Source organism: Tupaia chinensis, unplaced genomic scaffold, assembly GCF_000334495.1.
Source record: "Tupaia chinensis unplaced genomic scaffold, TupChi_1.0 Scaffold000407_4, whole genome shotgun sequence".
Taxonomy (NCBI): Eukaryota; Metazoa; Chordata; class Mammalia; order Scandentia; family Tupaiidae; genus Tupaia; species Tupaia belangeri.
In genome coordinates, this window is record NW_006159912.1 from 5,018,522 (window position 1) to 5,038,464 (window position 19,943).

The window sequence follows — 19,943 nt, forward strand, 5'->3', positions numbered from 1 at the left end:
TATCAAGAAAATGAAGGACTGTGCTGAGCGTGTAATAAATCAGATTATCTTATCAAAGAAATGTAAATGAAAAATAGACAAAGGCGAAATCTCGATCCTCAAAGACACAGGAGATAGAAACTGCGATAAGAAAGGAGTCTGGCGTGGTTTACTAACTGACAAGAATACCGGACGCAACCCTTACTCGGACCAACACCTCTAGGGTCCACCGCTGACCCGAGGCGCTAGTCAGTCTAGGCTCCCGGAAGGTAAACACATCGCAAAGGGCGGAGCAGAAGGCGGGCTTGGGATGGGTGAGTGGCCAGCTAAAAGTGATTGGCAGCTGCCATGTCCACGTGCTTTGAGCTTCGAACTAGGTGTCGCGAGAATTCGATGTAAACAGACCAGGTTCCTTATCCTCTGCTTCCTTGCCTGAGACGCTCGGATGAGGTGGGCAGGAGCTCGGGGCATGTTGCTTTTTTTGGGAAAGCCAAGACAGGGTTCTCTGCAACGAAAATAGACATGTCCCTAATTCCTCCCCACCTACCTGCGCTCGCAACCGAACCTGACACGTCGGTTTCACCCGAACTTATATGCTGTTGTGTTTTCCCTCCAGCTCCAGCGGATTGGATCAATTCAGGAGGCGGGTCCGCCTCTTTTCTAATTGCTGGTTGGCGAAGCGGACCTCTAAGGGCGGTGCCCGGTCAGAGCCCGTTTCCTTCGGGGATTGGCTGGACGGGTGGTTCCGCTGAGGCGTGGTAGGAAGTGGTAGACGTCAATCACGAGGGGAGACTCCAAACAGTGAGCCTTGAGCTGGAGAACAGCGTTTACCGGCGGAGCGGCCGGTGAGAGGGCTGGTGGGGCTTTGGCTTTGGGGAGGCTTGGAGAGGACGATGGGCTGTCAGCGTAAGGGGACCGGGTCTGGCAGGCCGGAATTCTACTGGGGAGAGGTGTCGAGACTGGAGGGGGAGGGGAGAAGGCAGGGGGCCAGAGGGCGGCCGGGGGCAGTGGTGGCTTGGTGTTGGAGGTTAAGTGGGTAGCCCGGTGCGAGTGGCTCTCAGACGCTGGGGGCCTGAAGGGCTGGTGAGGGTCGTGCTCAGGAGACAGAGCCTTTAGAAGACAGGGCTGAGGAGACTGTGCTTCGGGGAAAAAAGGGTGGCATGGAAATGAGAAGGGCTGAGGGGTTGGAGGTGAGGGTACCCTCTAAGAAAGGGGTAGCTGGGCTAGTTGAGGTAAAGGCTATTTAAGTCATAGGAGGTGGGGCTCACTAGCTTGGGAGTTTTCAGATAAGGTGATAGAATGTCCCCTACTTAGAAGGGATGGTTTTGGGTGTTTTCAAGATGATATCCAGTGGGCTTCCCTGAGCCCTGTGAGAGATTTTTAATAGTGCCGTCAGTTCTCTTTTAACCTCAACCAAGTAGACTCCATGCTCTTAAAACCTCCTCAGTGATTCAGAGGCTTATTAGACATCCAAGGATCCAAGATTTAGTGATGCAATAGGAAAGGAAGGGGCTTCTAACATCAGATAAGTTTATATTGCTTATTTGTTTAGACTCTGGTGAGCAGGTTACAATTGAAGGGGGCTAAAAATGTAATTGCACCTGTAGGGTCCTATAGGTTACCAACAGGTTTAGTTGGAAGGTAAAAGTGGTAACCAGTCCGTGCTCCATTTGGTTTTGAAATACTGTGCCATGTGTAGTTTTGCTCTCAGCATAAAATTCCAGCAAATTCTTTAATTTTGGCTCACAAAGTTTGCTCATTTGTTTACCTAAGCAATCCTGTGCCATACATCCCATCTCTTGATGTGATTCTCTTATCTTTCCAGTTTATGTTAAGGACAAAAGAGAACATCCAGCCAGAGTCTTAAACTGGATTTTTGGTTCTGAGGCATGGGCCTATGTAAAAAAAAAAAAAAAAAAAAGAAAAAAGATAATTTGAAATAATAATAAAATTTCCTCATTTTCATTTCTAGTGTAATAGGAATTGATGGAAGAGTTCCTATGTTATAGACATTTTTCTTTCTTTCTTTTTTTTAGTTTCCTATAGGGCATATGTACATGCCAGAGAGGGGGAGAGGAGGAAAGTGAGAAATTGCCCCCAGGGGAATGGCCATGTCATCATCCCTTCTCTATTCTCTTTGGATTTTGGGCAGACATGGCACGTACATGCTCCCAGCATGATTTATTTTCTTTCTTTCTCTCTTTCTTTCTTTCTTTCTTTGGAGAGGTTTATTGTAGGGTGGGTACACTCGCCAGAAAGACACAGAGAGACGGAAAGCAAGAAATCACCCCCCTACGGGGGATGGCCATGGCACAATCCCTTCTCTATTCTCCTCTGGGAATCTTGGGCACAAACACACACGCACTGCAAGAGTTCAAACCACAGGTTTGAACTACATGGGAGTCCGGCGACATAGCCATTACACCAACTCTTGGTCCCAACTCCCAGCATGATTTTCAAGCTGTCAGGTCCACAACTCAACTGTGCAGTCAGTACTGTGGGATCCAGCTGCCTTAACCTCCATACCATTGGCTGGCTCTGCTGTTTTTTCAAGAGATGGGGATCTCTTGTTACCCAGACTGGCCTTGAAACTGAAGTCCTCCTGCCTCAGCCTTCTGAGTCACTGGAACTACAGGTGTGAGCCACTGTACCTGGCTAGGATCTCTAGTGATCAACCGTAAAGTTCATTTTTTACCTTCAATGATGATGATCCATTTTTTCCTATTTTTTTCACTCTGGAAACAGGTTTTATGAATGAAGCAATGGCTACTGATTCCCCCAGAAGACCCAGTCGTTGTACTGGTGGAGCTGTGGTTCGCCCTCAGGCTGTCACGTAAGTACAGTTCTTTTTCTTTGTTGTCATTGTTAAGAGAGAGATTTTTGCTATAGGGTATGTACGCTTGCCAGAGACACAAAGGAGACAGAAAGTGAGAAATCACCCCCCAGGTGGTCACACTGCAATCCCTTCTCCACTCTCCTTTCGGGATATTGGGCATGCATGTCCATGTGCTCAGTGTGAGTTTTAAGCCACCAGGTCCAGGACTCAAACTGCGGTCGACTACATGGGAGTCCAGTGACGTAACCATCATGCCATTTGCTGGTCCCAGGCAAGCAAAATTCAGATAAACCTTGTAGCTGAAGAAAAGATTACTAAGAATAATAACTGATGTTCAAGTTTTTATTTTGAATCGTGTTTACTATTGTACAAATGCTTTTAATTTTGTCTTTCAGGATGGGTAGATATTGTTAAAGGCAAATTAAAAGAGTAAACGAAAGGCTAAGTTGATGAATTCAGCACATTTATAGAGTATTCGAAGAGCACTAAGTTAAAATTTTCATACTGTATGTTTAACAAATTAGTGGACCAGGAGCTATATTAAAAAATGAAGTACAAGGACCAGCAGTTGGCATAATGGCTATGTCGTGGTCAAATATATGGAAGTCCAGTGAGATAGCCGTTAAGCCAACTGCTGGTTCCTAAATAAAAAAAATATATATATTTTTTTAAATCTTTTTTTTTAAAGGTCACTTTATTTATTTATTTATTTATTTTTGGGGGGGAGAGGTTTTTGCTATAGGGCACGTGTGCTTGCCAGAAAGATAGAGAGAGACAGAGTGATAAAAAGCAAGAAATCACCCCCAGGGGATGGCCACACTGCAATCCCTTCTCCTCTATTCTCCTTTCAGGATCTCGGGCATGCATGCACATGCGCCCGGCATGAGTTTAAGCCACCGGGTTTGGGACTCTAACCATGGCTACATGGGAGTTCAGCGACATAGCCATTACACTAACTGCTGGCCCCAAAAGATCACTTTATTTAACTTTATTTATTTATTTACTCATTTTAATTTGACCAGAGAGAGACAAGTGAGAGAGAGAGAGAGAAAGTGAGAGAGCAAGCTGCCAGGTCCAGTCCTCAAACCATGGTTGGCCATGTGGGAGTCCAGTGCCCTTAACCACCACGCCACCTGCCGGCCCCAAAAATAATAATTAAAAAAACAAACAAACAAAAAAAACATGTTGGGCGCTTGTGCGTGCGTGCCTCAAATCCCAAGAAGTGAATGGAAAAGAAGGGATTAAAGTGTGGCCACCTCCCAGGGTGAGTTCTCACTTCCCTGTCTCTGTCTCTCAGTTGAGCCCAAACACTCTATGGCAAAAAAAATCTAAAAAGAAAACAATGAAAATTCATATATAATATTTCTATTTCTTTTTAAAAAAGATTTATTTTTTTCCATTTGTTATTGTTTTTTGTTTGTTTGTTTGTTTGTTTTTGTTTTTGTTTTTGATGAGGAAGAGAGAGAGAAAGAAAGGGAAATGGAAAGCAAGAAAGCAAGCCACCAGGTCTGGGACTTGAACCATGGTTGGCCATATGGGAATCCAGCACCCTTATCCACCACACCACCTATTGGCCTCCATACATAATATTTGTATATTCATTTTTCATGAACTTTAAAAAAAAACTCTTATCCATAAATTCTATTAGGAAAGCTCTTTCTGAGGAGACAACACCCATGGTGGAGATTTGAAAGGAAGGGTAGAATGCAGGAAGGATTTCAAGCAGAAAGGTAGCATAAAACTCTTGATTTAAAAAACTTGTATTCTTTTTAAAATATTTGCCAGAGAGTATGTTCTCTCGCTAGAGAGAGAGAGAAAGCACTCCCTAATTGGTCATGATCATACTACAGTCCCTTCTTCATTTCTACATTCTGTCAGGCTTTAAGGCATGCATACACTTGGTATGTTTTTCAATCTACACACAGTCAGTAATGTAGATCTGGTTCCCTTTAAGCAGCACTCCAAGTGGCTGGCACAACTTTAGTGTAGTCTAAGAACTGAAGTTGCATGTCGCTGAAACAGTGAGTTAAGAGAGTGGCCAGAAGTTGGCAGGTGGCATGTTGGTTAAGGGCGTTGGACTTCCACATGGCCCACCATGCTTTGAGCCTGGTCTTGATGACTTGCTTTCTCACTTTCCCTCTCTCTTTCTTGCTCTGTCCCTCTCTGGTCAAATTAGGAAAATAAGTAAAGGTCAATAAAATAATTCTTAGAAAACAAAACAAAACAAAAAAAACCAGAGAGATTGGGCCTGGCAGGTGGTGTGGTGGTTAGGGGTACTGGACTCCCACATGGTCGATGGCAATTCGAGTCCCAGACCTGGTATCTCACTTTCTCCCTTTCCCTCTCTCACTCTGTCCCTCTCTGGTCAGAATCAAATAAATATATAAATAAAGTAACATTAAAAAAAACAAAAACAGACAAACTAAAAAAGAGAATGTCTAAAAAGTGGGGCTGAAGAGGTAGCTCTAATTATTATTATTAGTTTTTTAGGTATGATCAATTATTTTTAGAATTATTTTATTTAACTTTATTTTTATTTTAATTATTTAAATTTGACCAGAGAGGGACAGAGAGAGAGAGAGACAGACAGACAGACAGTTGGAAAGCAAGAAAGCAAGTCACCAGGTGAAAAGCAGGAAAGCAAGCCACCAGGTCCAGGACTTGGACCATGGTTGACCATGTGGGAGTCCAGTACCTTTAACCACCATGCCACCCTAGTCATGATCAATTTTTGTAGGTTTCTTAGGCATATTGTTTTCCATAGGATTTAAGGTAACTCTTTAAGAATTATTTTGTGTAATTTTATTCATTTTCATTATTTTTTTTTGAAGTTGACCAGAGAGAGACAGAAATAGAGAAAGAAAGTGAGAAAGCAAGCCACCAGGTCCAGGACTTGGACCATGGTTGACCATGTGGGAGTCCAGTACCTTTACCCACCATGCCACCCTAGTCATGATCAATTTTTGTAGGTTTCTTAGGCATATTGTTTTCCATAGGATTTAAGGTAACTCTTTAAGAATTATTTTGTGTAATTTTATTCATTTTCATTATTTTTTTTTGAAGTTGACCAGAGAGGGAGATGCACAGAGAAAAAGGAAAGTGAGAAAGCAAGCCACCAGGTCCAGGACTTGGACCATGGTTGACCATGTGGGAGTCCAGTGACATAGCCATTACGCTAACTGCTGGCCCCATGCCCCTTACTATTTTCTTTTTTTTTTTGGAGAGGTTTTTGCTATAGGGCGCGTGTGCTTGCCAGACAGACGGAGAGAGACAGAGAGATAGAAAGTGAGAAATCACCCCCCAGGGTGGATGGCCACGCTGCAATCCCTTCTCCTCCATTCTCCTCTCGGGATCTTGGGCACGCACGCACACGCGCCCGGTGTGAATTTAAGCCACCAGGTCTGGGACTTGAACCGCAGTTGACTATGTGGGAGTCCAGTGACATAGCCATTACGCTAACTGCTGGTCCCATGCCCCTTACTATTTTCTTTAGGTATATTTTTTCACATCTTTCCTGAAATGAGTTTGATTTAATATTTTGAAGAAATTGTTTTTATCCATTTGCTGACATTTGTGTGTCAGCAAGACACATTCCATTTAATATGTTAATTTAGGGCTGGTTCCATGGTGCAGTGGTAATGTGCTCCTCAAGACAAGCTAGATTGTACATTGAATCCCTGGCCCGCTCAGCCTGAAACACGCTGGGCACACACACAAGTCTTTAAGATTCAGTGGTGGCGGGAGACAGCCAGGTGGCATGGTGGTTAAGGTAACTGGATTCCACATGGCCAACTGTGTGGTTCAAGTTCTGGATCTGACAGCTTGAAAAACATGCCTGCTGCCTGTGTATGCATGCCCAACATCTTTAGAGGAGAGCAGAGGAGAAAGAATTGTAGTATGGCTCTCCCCTGTAGGGGTTGCTTTCTCATTTTCCATCTGTGTCTGCCCCTATGGTGAGTGCATGTACCCTATACCCCCCAAAAAACTAAAAATTCAATGGAAAAAAGATCTAATGGGCTGCAGGAGTGAACGAGGAAATCATGACGTGAGCAGACCATGTAGAGAGTGCCCATTTCTCCTTTGCTCTCACCTTTGTGCATGTGCACTTTTTTTTTTTTTGAGAGATTTTTAGCTATACAGCATGTGTGCTCATTGAAGAGACAGAGATGTATGTGCACTCGCTGGAGAGACAGAGGCAGAGAGACAGAAAGTGAGACCTCACCCTCTGCGGGATGACCACTCCACAATCCCCTCTCCATTCTCCTTTTGGGATTTTGGGCACACACACACACACACGTGCCCAGTGTGTATTTCAAGCCGCCAGGTCTAGGACTCAAACTGGGGTTGGCCAGGTGGGAGTCTAGTGCCTTAACTTCTATGCCACTTGCTAGCCTGGTGCATGTGCACTCTTTCATAAATAAAGAATAAAATGGGGGCCAGCAGGTGGCATGGTGATTAAGGTGCTTGACTTCCCACTTGACTGATTATAGTTCAAGTCCTGAATCTGACAACTTGAAATCATGCTAGGTACATGTGCATGTGTGCCCAGAATCCCAGGAGAATGGAAGAGAAGGGACTATGTCATGGCCATCTCCCTGGGGGATGATTTCTCACTTTCCCTCTCTCTCTTTCTTTTTGTGAGTGCTTGTACCCTATGGCAAAAACCTTAAAAGGAAAAAGAAAAAGTGTTAATTGATTAGGTTGTTGGGAAAGTCATGATTTTTTTAAAAGAATTATTTAACTTTATTTATTTATTTTAATTTGATAGTGAGAGAGAGAGAGAGAGAGAGAAAGCAAGCCACCAGGTCCAGGACTCAGACCATGGTCAGCCATGTAGGAGTCCAGCGCCCTTAACCACCATGCCACCTGCCAGCCCATGGTTCATTCATGCTTAAAACCACATTGTAGCTCCCACTGCCTGAGAACGGAGGCAGGGTGGCCTTTGGTGATCTGGTCCTGACACACAGAGAGAAAGAGAGAGAGAGAGAGAAAGCAAACCTCCAGGTCTGGATGTGAACTGTGGTCAGTCCAGCGCCTTAACCATCTTGCCACCTGCTGGTCCCCCATGATGTATTTTTTTATTAAAAAATGTGTCATGACTTTCCTGACAACCCAATAGTATCCGTAACAATATATTTTCCCCTCAGTTTTATGCAGTTTAATATTTTTTCATGCCTTGTGTATGACAAAATTTCTGTGAGGACTTTTAAAAAAATAATTATTTATTTAATTTTAAAATTCATTTTTATTGTTTTTAATTTGCTCTAGGGCATGTGTGCTCTCTAGAGAGAGACAGAGAGGGGGAAAGTGAGAAAGCAAGCCATCAGGTCTGGGACTTGAACCACAATCGGCCACATGGGAGACCTGTACCTTAACCATCATGCCACCTGCTGGCCCCTTTCAAGGACTTTTTAATAAATCATTCTAATGCCTAAATTTGCATCAAATTGTAGAATCATTTTTCATTAAAGAATTATTTTATTTAACTTAATTAATTAACTTATTTATACATATATACATACATACGTACATACATACCAGAGAGGGACAGAATGAGAGACAGAGAGGTGGGGAGGGGGGAATGAGAAAGCAAGCTGCCTGGTCTGAGACTTGAATCGTGGTTAGCCAAATGGGAGTCCAGTGCCCTTAACCACCATGCCACCTGCCGGCCTCTATAGAATCATTTTTTTATATACAGGTAAAGGACTGGGTTTATAACCAATTTACAGAGATGGTCACTAAATACTGAGTCATCAGCAATAGTTGTTCTTGGTGTAACTAGGGCATTATTCTCTGACTCAAGAGGAAAGTCCTGCCTTAGATGGGTCTTTTGTCATCACTCCTTCAAATTCAAGTTAGACATTATCGGATTAGGAGAGTATGTTTAAAAATGTTAAAGCCTTATTTACATTTGATAACATACAAAGACTCATGAAACTAGAAAGGAGGTTGGCTGAATTATGAGATGATAGGAGGTGACTTTTTCCCCCCTCTTATTTTAGCATTATGAGTGGTTTTTCCAGAACTTGTAAACAGAACTTTTCCATGGACTGTCGTGAACTGTCATGACAAATTTTATCCATTTCACCTTTTTCAGAGAGCAGTCCTACATGGAAAGTGTTGTGACTTTTCTTCAAGATGTTGTGCCACAGGTAAGTGTCTACGTGTGATTTTAGAAATAGCTTTGGCGCATGGCCAGGGAGGTTCTGAAGCATTCTGTTTCCTGAGGGTGACATTAGTATCAGCAACCTCGGCAAGGCTTTAGATGTTTTAGCATTCTGAGAATTAGTAGGTGGAACCATTCACGTTATTGGCTGGTTGTGCTTCAATTTTGTGGGGACAGTGGCATTTAGAACTTGGTCTTCTTAGAGGAATCAAGGTGAAAAATTAATTGGGTCTCTAGTTGATTTCCATTTCCAAAATCTTTGACCTTTTTCTAGTTAAATATTGCCTGTCTACAGTGAGAAAATAGACACTTCATTCAGTGGATATTAACTAGGTCTTCTAAAATGAGCATGAATCTACATCTCTTTCATGTTAACGCAGCATTTATGCTAAGTAGGGTTGGCCTTGTTACTGTAACTTATTAGAGATCAGGCCCCTTATTATTTACTTTCTATAAATGTGAGAATGAGAATAGCCTTACTGGAATCATCTAATGTACTATTGTCCAAACTCAACATAAGTATCTCTTGTCACACACAAAAGAAAAGATATTTTCTACGCTTCTCTCCCAGAGAGTCTGACACAGTGAATTTGAAGTGGTGCCTGGTAACTTGTGCCTATAGTAAGAGTCTCAGGTAATTCTTGTGAAATGATAGCTTTGGGAAGCAGTTTTAATGCAGTTGCTGAACGGAAAGGTTTTTATATTTTCTTACGGTGATGTCATCTTCCTTGACTGCCATGGTATTTGTAGCTGCACTGTTCAAAAAGGATATTCATAGATCAGTGTCCCAGCTTTATGGGAGGGTTCTATAATGTCCAAAATCCAGATTTTCATTGTATTAAATAAAATGTATTTATCAAATAAGGACAAAATACCAACGTATATTGGTATTGCTTTATTTTTTTTTAAGAGATTTTTGCTATAGGGCATATGTGCTCACCAGAGAGACAGAGACAGGCAAAAATCAAGAAATCCCCCCCCCCCACCAGAGGGGATGGCCACACCACAGTCCCTTGTCCGTTCTCCTCTCAGGGTTTTGGGCATGCACACACATGTGCCTGATATCTTTTAAACTGCTGGTCTAGTACTCAAACCATAGTTTACTAGATGGGAGTTCAGTGACATAACCATTACACCATCTCCTGGTCCCTGGTATGGCTTTATTATATTAATTCCATGTTAATGAGAGTAGACCATGATAACAAGGTTTGTGGAACAAGTAAGGAAGAAATAACTTGGAAAGTCAAATTGCATGAACCAATCAGAGATGATTAATAACAACATATTAATAAATGTTACACCTAGTACAGACAGAATACTTAATTCTAAGGGAATGTACAGCAAAAGAAGGAGAGTCGAGTTCCAGAGGATGTTAGAAGTACCACTAGTTGAAATGAAAAGATTGGGTGTTTGCTGTAGAATGAGTCTGCTGCCACCATGCCCTGCAGGACTACTCTGGCAACAGGGTGTCTTGTACTCCATGCAGTGTGTCAGGTTAGAGAGTACTTGGGGGACTGAAACCCAAGTTGTTCTCTGAGTGCCCTGAGCCCTAGAGTGAGGCTACAGTGCAAAGAAATGGCATTTTAAAACCTCTGTGATTGTCTGCCCTTAGATGCCTCTTTATCAAATTTTTATACAATGGCATCTTTTGTGCTATTAGGGACCCTGTGTAGCAAGCAGTTTTTGTTGGCTGGAGGAGAGAGGCTGTGGTCAGAGCCTGTAAAGGAGTAGTTGGAGAGTTGGTCAGAGGAACAAGAATGCTAGGTTGAGTAACTTCTGTTATGCAGAAAACAAGGGGTTGGTGAAACTGATAGGGGTAAAAATAATGGAAGTTAGGAGATAAATTTTATTTTTTATTTTTTAAAATAATAACTTGCACTTGCCAGGGAGATACAGGGAGAAGGAGAGAGAGAGAAAGGGAGAGTGAGAGATTACTTCTCAGGGAGATGGCCACACCACAATCCCCTCTCCATTCTCCTCTTGGAACCTTGGGTATACGCACACATATACCTGGTGTGTTTCTCAAGACAGTGGGTCTTGAGAATTCAAACTGTAGATTCAAGTGGGTTCCACGTGTCTTAAAATCCATGCCACATGCTGACCCAATTTTATTTTTATGAATATCATACATTAGAAAGGAGATGGGACCAGCAGTTGGCGTAATGGCTATGTCGCTGGACTCCCATGTAGTCGACCGTAATTCGAGTCTCGGACCTGGTGGCTTAAACTCATGCCGGGTGCGTGTGCATGCGTGCCCAAGATCCTGAGAGGAGAATGGAGGAGAAGGAATTATGGCTTTGCCATCCCCCTGGGGGATGATTTCTCACTTTCTGTCTCTGTCTTTCTGGTGAATGCACACACCCTATAGCAAAAACTTCTCTAAAAAAAGAATAAAGAAGAAAGGAGACAATAATCTGTGCAGTGACCCTGAAGATTTTTTTTTTTTGGAGAGGTTTTTGCTATAGGGCGCGTGCACTCGCCAATGAGAGACAGAGGGAGACAGAGAGACAGAAAGCGAGGAATCACCACCCCCCGGGGGGATGGCCACGCTGCAATCCCTTCTCCTCCGTACTCCTCTCGGGATCTTGGGCACACACGCACATGCACTTGGTGTGAGTTTTTAAGCCACCAGGTCCAGGATGCGAACTGCAGTCGACTACATGGAAGTCCAGCGACATAGCCATTACACTAGCTGCTGGTCCCCTGAAGATTTGGGTCAAATTCGAAAGTATGAAAGTAAAATCATAGGCCTATAACTGAACATTAGAATATTTATTCAGCAAATTTTGGGCCAGCGGGTGGTGTGGTAGTTAAGGTGCTAGACTCCCACATGGCTGACCATGGTTCGCATCCTGGACCTGGCAGCTTGCCTTCTCACGTTCTCTCTCTCTCTCTCTCTCTCTCTCTCTCAATAAAATAAAATAAAATAGGTTCAGGACTCAAACTGTGGTCAGCTATGTGGGAGTCCAGTGCCTTACCCACCATGTGACCTGCTGGCCCCTAGTTTATAGTTTTGACCAATGCAACATGGTAATGTGAAATTTGATTCTATTAGATGATTAATATTAGGGGAAACTGAGTAAGGAGAATTCTGTCTACCATTTTAATGATTTAAAATGATTTCCAAAATAAAGTTTATTTTATTTATTTATTTATTTTTCAATAAAGCACATTTGTTTAATAAAGAGACAGAGAAAGAGGAAGAGAAATCACTCCCAACGCAAATGGCCTTGCCACAGTCTCTTCACCTCACTTCTCCTCTTGGGATTCTGGGCATGTACGCACACATATCTGGTGGTTTTTTTTTTTTTTTTTTTTTTTTTTAACTGGTCATATCCAGGGTTCTGAATCTTGAAAGGTGCATAGTAGGGCCTCTGTCCTCGGTGCTGATGTGTCCACTAAGCTGTCAGTCTTTTTGCTGGAGCCTTTTATCTTCCAGGAGTAATGGAGTACAAAGTGGAATAGATGGGAGAAAATTCTCAGCATGGAAAATGTCTTTCAGGAAAAAACGAACCGCGGTCGACTACATGGGAGTCCAGCAACATAGCCATTACGCTAACTGCTGCTCCCTCCTGTGTGTTTTTTAAGAGACCAGATCCAAGATTCGAATCACACAGTTGGCCATGTATAATCCAGCACCTTAACCATCACACCATGGGCTGACCCAAAAAAGTTTATTTTAAAAAGAGTTTTGAGGGGCCAGCAGGTGACATAGTTGTTAAGGGTGCTGGACACCCACATGGCCGACTGCAGTTCGGGTTCCGGACCTGGCAAGATGCTTTCTTACTTGTTTTCTCTCTCACTCTGTCCCTCTCTGGTCAAATTAAAAAAGAAATAAAATAATTCTCAAAAAAAAAAAAAAAGTTTTGAGGGACGAGCAGATGGCATAATGGTTATGTCACTGGATTCCCACATAGCTTACCAATGTTCAAGTCCCTGGACCTGTCAGCTTGAAACTCATTCTGGTTGCATGTGCATGTGTGCCCAATATCCCAAGAAGAGAATGGAAGAGAAGGGATTGTGGCACGGCCATTCCCCTAGGGGATGATTTCTTGCTTTTGGTTTCCCTCTCTCTTTATCTCTCTCTGTTTCTCTGGCAATTGCATGCTTCCTATAGTAAAAATCTCTCTTAAAATAAAAAAGATTTGAAGGGAGCGGCAATGGCATGTCATTGAGGTACTGGACTCCCACATGGCCGGCCATGGTTCAAGTCTCAGACCTAGTGGTTTACTTTCTCACTTTCCCTCTCTCTGTCTCTTTCTGGAGAGTATACATGCCTTATAGCAAAATTAAAAAAAAAAAATTGGGCGGGCTGGGTGGCATTGTGGTTAAAGTCACTGGATTCCCACATGGCCAACCACGGTTCAGGTCCGGGAACTGGCAACTTGCTTTCTCACGTTCCCTTTCTCTCTTTCGGTCTCCCTCTGGTCAAATTAAATAATAATAATACAACATATGGAGTTAAATAAATTAACTAATTAAAAAAGTTTTGAAGGATGAAAATAAAAAGCAAGACCATGAAATAACATGAGGATAAGTTGGTTGAAGATAAGGTTGATGGATTAGTTGGTTCCAGTGCAGGTTCTTCTATTCTCTAAAGGAATTAGCTGCCTTATACGTATCTCAATTATTTTTCCTTCTTTTTTTTTTGTAAGAGAGATTTTTGTTGTAGGGATCCTGCACTCGCCAGAGAAATGGAAAGCAAGGAATCAACCCCCAGGGGATGGCTATGTCACAGTCCCTTTTCCTTCACTCTCCTCTCGGGATTTTGGGCACACATACAAATGAGCCTGGCATGAGTTTTAAACCACCAGGTCTAGGACTCGAACCATAGTTTGCTATGTGGGAGCCCAGCAATGTAACCATTGTTCCATCTGCTAATCCCATATCTCACTTTTTTTTTTTTTTTAAAGAGACTTGAAATTCAATGGATGTGTATTTTCTTTTTTGTGTGTTCTTAATCTGGTATTATAACCCTGTCTTTTAATGGCATTTTCAGTAGCCCTTAATCTTGTATGGTATAATATGAGTGTTGTAAATTAACATGGAAATTTATAGTTGGTTGTATAACAAATTGTATATAGGAAGATAGTGTTTTCTATACTTTTGACTAAGTTTCTGCAAATTGAAAACCACTTTATAAAAAAAGTTATTTTGTCAATATTCTAAATACTTTTACTGTATATAATCTTTTAACATTTTTAAATAAAAATGTGCTATATGGAGAGATGATATTCCTGAATACTAACGGTTTCTGTTGACACTTTATGGCCATTAATGCTTATCTTTGTGACCCTTGCAGGTTTGTAGAAATGAGAATGGGTTGGGTCTGGAAGCCAGATAAAAGGACTGAAAAAGTCAAACTCTTTAGAAGTATAGGTCGAGTGTAATGGCCTAAACATCTGGAAACTAAATAGATAAGGATGGTAGTTGTCAATTTCCTATGCCTTCTCATTTGGTGACCAGTAAAGGAGGTGACTTTGTATATTGTGTGCCTTTGAATTATAGTGATGCTTCATAATAGATCATAATTATTGTTATTTTATACTTATGCAGTTCTTTAATAGCTTACAACTCTTTTTTGATCCAGGTTATCAGGTTCCTGGATAAAATTCTTTGGGAGTAATAATGTTTCAAAACATGCTTGTTACCAAGATGTAGGGCGGCTGGCGAAGTTGGAGAGGGTTAGGGTTGGCTTCATTTATGTCATGTTATTTTACACGTCAGTATTATTAGAGTTTAAAGTACAATTATTCACATGTTTCTATTTCTTATGCAGGCATACAGTGGAACACCTCTCACAGAAGAAAAAGAGAAAATAGTCTGGGTCAGATTTGAAAATGCAGACTTAAATGGTATGATTTTAACTTTTTTGGAACATGTGCATTAAATGTTTTTTTTTTTTTTTTTTTTGGAGAGATTTTTGCTATAGGGCGCGTGCGCTCGCCAGACAGACAGAGAGAGACATAGAGACAAAAAGCGAGAAATCACCCCCCAGGGGGGATGGTCACGCCGCAATCCCTTCTCGTCCATTCTCCTCTCGAGATCTTGGGCACGCACGCACACGCGCCCGGTGTGAGTTCTAAGCCACCGGGTCCGGGACGCGAACCACGGTCGACTACGTGGGAGTCCAGCGACATAGCCATTACGCTAACTGCTGGTTCCCCATGTGCATTAAATGTTTGAGGTTAATCTGACCGAAGAAAGAGAACTCTTACTTTGGTCAGATTACTTTCTCTTTAGTAACATTTTTGTTTTCAAAATAAATTTAATTTTAATTAAATAACAACACTCAAGAAACACCTCTGGAATGAATAGTGTATTGCACAGGGTCTTAAGTAACTGTAATACAGTGTATAGCCTTAAATTTTAGTTAAATTGAAGTGAGTTGGCGTAATGGTTACATTGCTGGATTCCCATGTCGTCGACCGGGGTTCAAGTCCCAGTCCTGGCGGCTTTAAACTTACTCTGGGCACTTGAGCATTTGTGCCCAAGATCCAGAGAAGAGAATGGAAGAGAAGGGATTGCGGTGTGGCCGTCTGCCCTGTGGGGTGATTTCTGTCTCTCTGGCAAGTGCACGTGTCCTATAGCAAAAAAATCTCTCTTAAAAAAAAATTCAAGTGAGCTAAAATTTTCTTAGAAAAGATGTTCTTAAGGGACCAGCAGTTAGCGTAATGGCTATGTCACTGGGCTCCCATGTAGTCGACTGCTGTTTGAGTCCTGGACTTGGCAGCTTAAACTCACGACAGTTGCGTGTGCGTGCGTGCCTAAGATCCCAAGATGAGAATGGAGGAGAAGGGATTGCGGTGTGGTCATCCCCTCTGGGGGGTGATTTCTCATTCTCTGTCTCTCTCAGTCTTTCTGGCGAGTGCACACACCCTATAGCATAAAAACCTCTCAAAAAAAAAAAAAAGTTAATTCAAGTTTGCCGGTTGTATGGACTTATAATGCCAAAATTATCATTAACATTTGAACTTTCAGACTTCTTTAAATTCTGAACAGAATTTATACTGACCCGTGGTCTGTTTCTCCTCAGAAATATTTCATTGCTCTTTTCTACTTTCTCTGGCAAGCTGATGATCCCTTAAGTGTTTCTGTTGTCTCCTGGCTGAGTTGGTAAAAGATTCAGTGGGAGAATAGTAGAAAAGGAAGAGTGAAAGATAAAATTATTTTAGTACCTCTTTGTCAACAGCTGTGTTTCCTTCCTGTTTAGCTTCCCCTGGGCAACCCTGCTGGTATTCCAGTCCTGCCAGGTGACTCACCATCCTGTGCTCCTCTTTGTCCTCCTAGCCTAGGAATGGTATTATCTTCCTGCTGTTGTTAATCTAATAGGTTTCCACACAGTTCCTTGTTTGTTAGCTCAGTTCGTCCATCACCTGTGTAACTATTAGGGTTTCTGAATTAAATTCTCTATTTTAAATTTGTATTTATTTTGTTTATAAATGTCCCTGTTTATTTTTCTATAAAGATTTTTGTCTTAGGGCATATGTGCTCACTAGAGAAAAACAGAGAGAGTGAAAGGAAAGTGAGAAATCACCCCCCAGGGGGAATGGCTACACCACAGTCCCTTCTCCATTCTCCTCCTAAGATCTTGGGCATGCAAACTCATGTGCCCAGCATGAGTTTCAAGCCACTGAGTCCTGTACTCAAATCGTAGTTGGCCATGTGGGAATTCAGTCACATAACTGCTATGCCATCTGCTGGTCCCTATATTTATTTATTTAGTTTTTTGGGGAGAGATTTTTGCTTTAGGGTGCATGCATTCACTGGAGAGACAGAAAGAGACAGAGAGACAGAAAGCAAGAAATCACCCCGCTCCTTCACCCCAGGGAGATGACCACACTGCAATTTCATTTCCTTTATTCTCTTGGGATTTTGGGCACATACGCACAGAGGCCTGGAGGGAGTTTCAAGCCATTGGATCTGTGACTCGAACTACAGATGGCCACATGGGAGTCCAACTCCTTAACCCGTACACCCCCTGCTGGCCCCCTGCATGTTTTTCAAGCCATTGAGTTTGGGACTAGAACCTTATAGCTGCTATGTGGAATTCAGCTGCCTTAACCACTAAACTAAGGGTCGGCCTGATTTCTACATGTTTTTTTCTTTCTCTTTCTTTCTTTTTCTTTTTTTTTTTTTTTTTTTTTTTTGTCATAGGGCACATGAGAAATCAACCCTCATGGGTGTGGCCATGCTGCAGTCCCTTCTCCATTTTCCTCCTGGGATTTTGGGCACACATGCAGATATGCCTGGTGTGATTTTCATGCTTCCAAGTCCAGGACTTGAACCACAATAGACCATATGGGAGTCCAGCAACTTAACCAGCACACCATCTGCTGGTCTCAGTTTCTGCATTTTTAATCAGTTTATTAACTTTTGCTTAGTGTTGACAAGACTCTATTTTTTAAAATTTAATTTTATTTATTATCATAATCTTTTTTATATTACATCAAATCACATATATCTTTACAGTGTATTACGTTTCTTTTTCCAGCACGATTATCATGCATATCAGTCAAGACAAAGATATCACTATCCACATCATTATCATCAAATAGCTTTTCATCATTTTTTCAGATTCTTAATTAGTATTTATTCCCATTTTTTTTTTTTAAAAAACATTCAATCTCTATATATCATTTGGCTTGTATAAAGAATTTACCCACATGAAATACTTCTTAGACCAGTCCAGTTGAGAATACTATGTATGCTGTCATGAACAGGTAATAAAGCATTTCTGTGTCCCACTAATGTCATGCCTCTCTATTTGTTCTTTTGCAATCCTTCTCTATACTCTTCCCTTCTTTCTCTTCCCTGTTCCATACTGTCTTCAGCATCCATAACTATTTTCACTGCTTTTATGCCCTCTATTATTTCGATTTCTACCATAAAGTATGGGTAGTTTGTATATATTAAGTGGATACATAGAATATCTTTCTTTCATATCCTGGCTGGCTTCACTCAGCAATAGATCCTCCATATTTGACCACTTTCTATGGAATGCCAGAGTCTTGATTTTTATGGCTGAGTGGTATTCCATAGAGTATATGTGCCACACTTTTTCCATCCATTCGTCTGTTTGTGGGGATTTAGGTTGTTTTCATGTCTTTGTGATCATGAATAATGCTGCAGTAAGCATTGGTATGCAGCCGTTTTTCTGACTGAGCATTCTCCTGTCCTTTGGGTAGATCCCCAGACGTGGGATTGCTAGATCAAATAGTAGTTCTATTTAGAACTGTAGATCTTTGAGGAACCTCCATGTTACTTTTCACAGTGGCTGAACCAGTTTACATTCCCACCAGTAGTGTAGGAGAGTTCCCCTTTCACTACATACCCACCAACACTTATCACTTTTTAAATTTTTTTTAAGTTTTTTTTAAAGAATTATTTTATTTAACTTTTTTTATTTTTAATCTTTGCCATTCTGACAGGGGTTAGGTGGTATCTGTTTATTTTGTTTGTTTGTTTGTTTTCTGTTTTTTTGTTTTTTGTTGAGAGGTTTTTGCTATAGGGTGTGTGCACTCGCCAGAAAGACCGAGAGAGAGGCAGAAAGTGAGAAATCATCCCCCAGGAGGGATGGCCATGCCACAGTCCGTTCTCCATTCTCCTCTTGGGATCTTGGGCACACATGCACACGTGCTTGGCATGAGTTTAAGTCACCAGGTCCGGGACTTGAACCGTGGTTGACTACATGGGAGTCTAGCGACATGTCACCTGCTGGTCCCCAAGTTCAGATCTTTGATCCACTTTTGAGTTGATAATGGTAAAAGATGGGGATTCAGTTTCATCTTTCTGCAGGTGGATACTGGTTTTTCCAGCACCATTTACTAAAAAGGTTTTCCTTTTCCCAATGGATTGACTGGTATCCTTTACTAGATTCTATTTTTAAAGTTCACTAGAGAGTATGGTTAATCAACCATTGGTGTAATAGTCACTGGGTTCTTTCGGCTTGTAGAGTATTATTTTTTTTTGTTTTGTTAAAAATTAAAGGCCAGCAAGGATGGTGTAATGGCTACATTGCTGGACTCCAATGTAGTCAACCAGGGTTCGAGTCCTGGACCTGGTGGCTTGAAAAACATTCCAGGCACAAGTGCATGTGTGCCCAAAATCCAAAGAGGAAAATAAAGGAGAAGGTATTGCAGTGTGGCCATTCCCTCAGGGGGTTATTTCATACTTTATTGCATTCTCTCTCTTTCTTTCTTCAGCAAGTGCACGTGCCCTAAAACAAAACAAAGCAAAACAAACCAAACATTAAATTAATTTTCGTGAATTACCACAGGGTACATATACTAACCAGAGTGATAGAGGAAGAGCAACAGGGAGAGAGCACCCTTCACAGTGGGGCATAGTGATGTCGCAGTCCCTTCTCCATTTCTCCATCTTGTCGGGATTTGGTGCACACTCACACAGGCATGTTTCTCAAGGTGCTGGGGCTGGGATTGGAACTGTGGTCACTCATGTGGAATCCAGCTTTCTTAACCACTAGGCTGTGAGGCCAGCTCATACTTTATCATTATTCATGAGAGAGTGTGTATATGTGCACATGAGAGTGAGAGAGAGAAATGAGCACCTTCCACAGGTCCAGTCTCACTGCGATCACTTTCCTCTACTTCAGGCAGTCTGATTTATACCGAAGCTTGCTTCTTTGACACACCATACTGAAAAAAGTGTGAGAAATAGTTGATGCAGTTTGACGTACTGACGTTTTCTGTCAAATTCCCTAATAGTAAGCAAATGGTAGTTTGTGTTCCAGAATAAATCAGGTCAAACAGCAGTATATACACTGTATAACAGTAACTGCCAACTTTCTAGCTTGTGTGGAGAAATTCTTACCATCCCTTTACCTCAGACATAGTTTCCTATCAAGGTTAGTACTTTTTTTTTTTTTAAAGAATTATTCATTTAATTTATTATTGTCTTAATTTGACCTGAGAGAGACAGAAACAGAGAGAAGGAAAGCAA

At 41.7% G+C, this 19,943-nt stretch overlaps 1 protein-coding gene across 2 annotated transcripts in view; it reads left to right on the forward strand.

Moving 5' to 3' along the window:
- Positions 1 to 364: 364 nt before the first annotated feature.
- BCAS3 (BCAS3 microtubule associated cell migration factor) overlaps positions 365 to 19,943 on the forward strand; it is a 341,361-nt gene continuing 321,782 nt past the window's right edge. The window contains exons 1-5 of one of the 2 annotated variants that reach the window (XM_006154459.3): positions 365 to 429; positions 596 to 824; positions 2,725 to 2,812; positions 8,913 to 8,967; positions 14,761 to 14,836. In XM_006154459.3, the coding sequence (XP_006154521.1) occupies positions 2,730 to 2,812; positions 8,913 to 8,967; positions 14,761 to 14,836 (214 nt within the window). In that variant the 5' untranslated portion in view covers positions 365 to 429; positions 596 to 824; positions 2,725 to 2,729. The remainder of the gene's footprint in view (positions 430 to 595; positions 825 to 2,724; positions 2,813 to 8,912; positions 8,968 to 14,760; positions 14,837 to 19,943) is intronic. The other variant, XM_006154460.3, reaches the window with a different exon arrangement.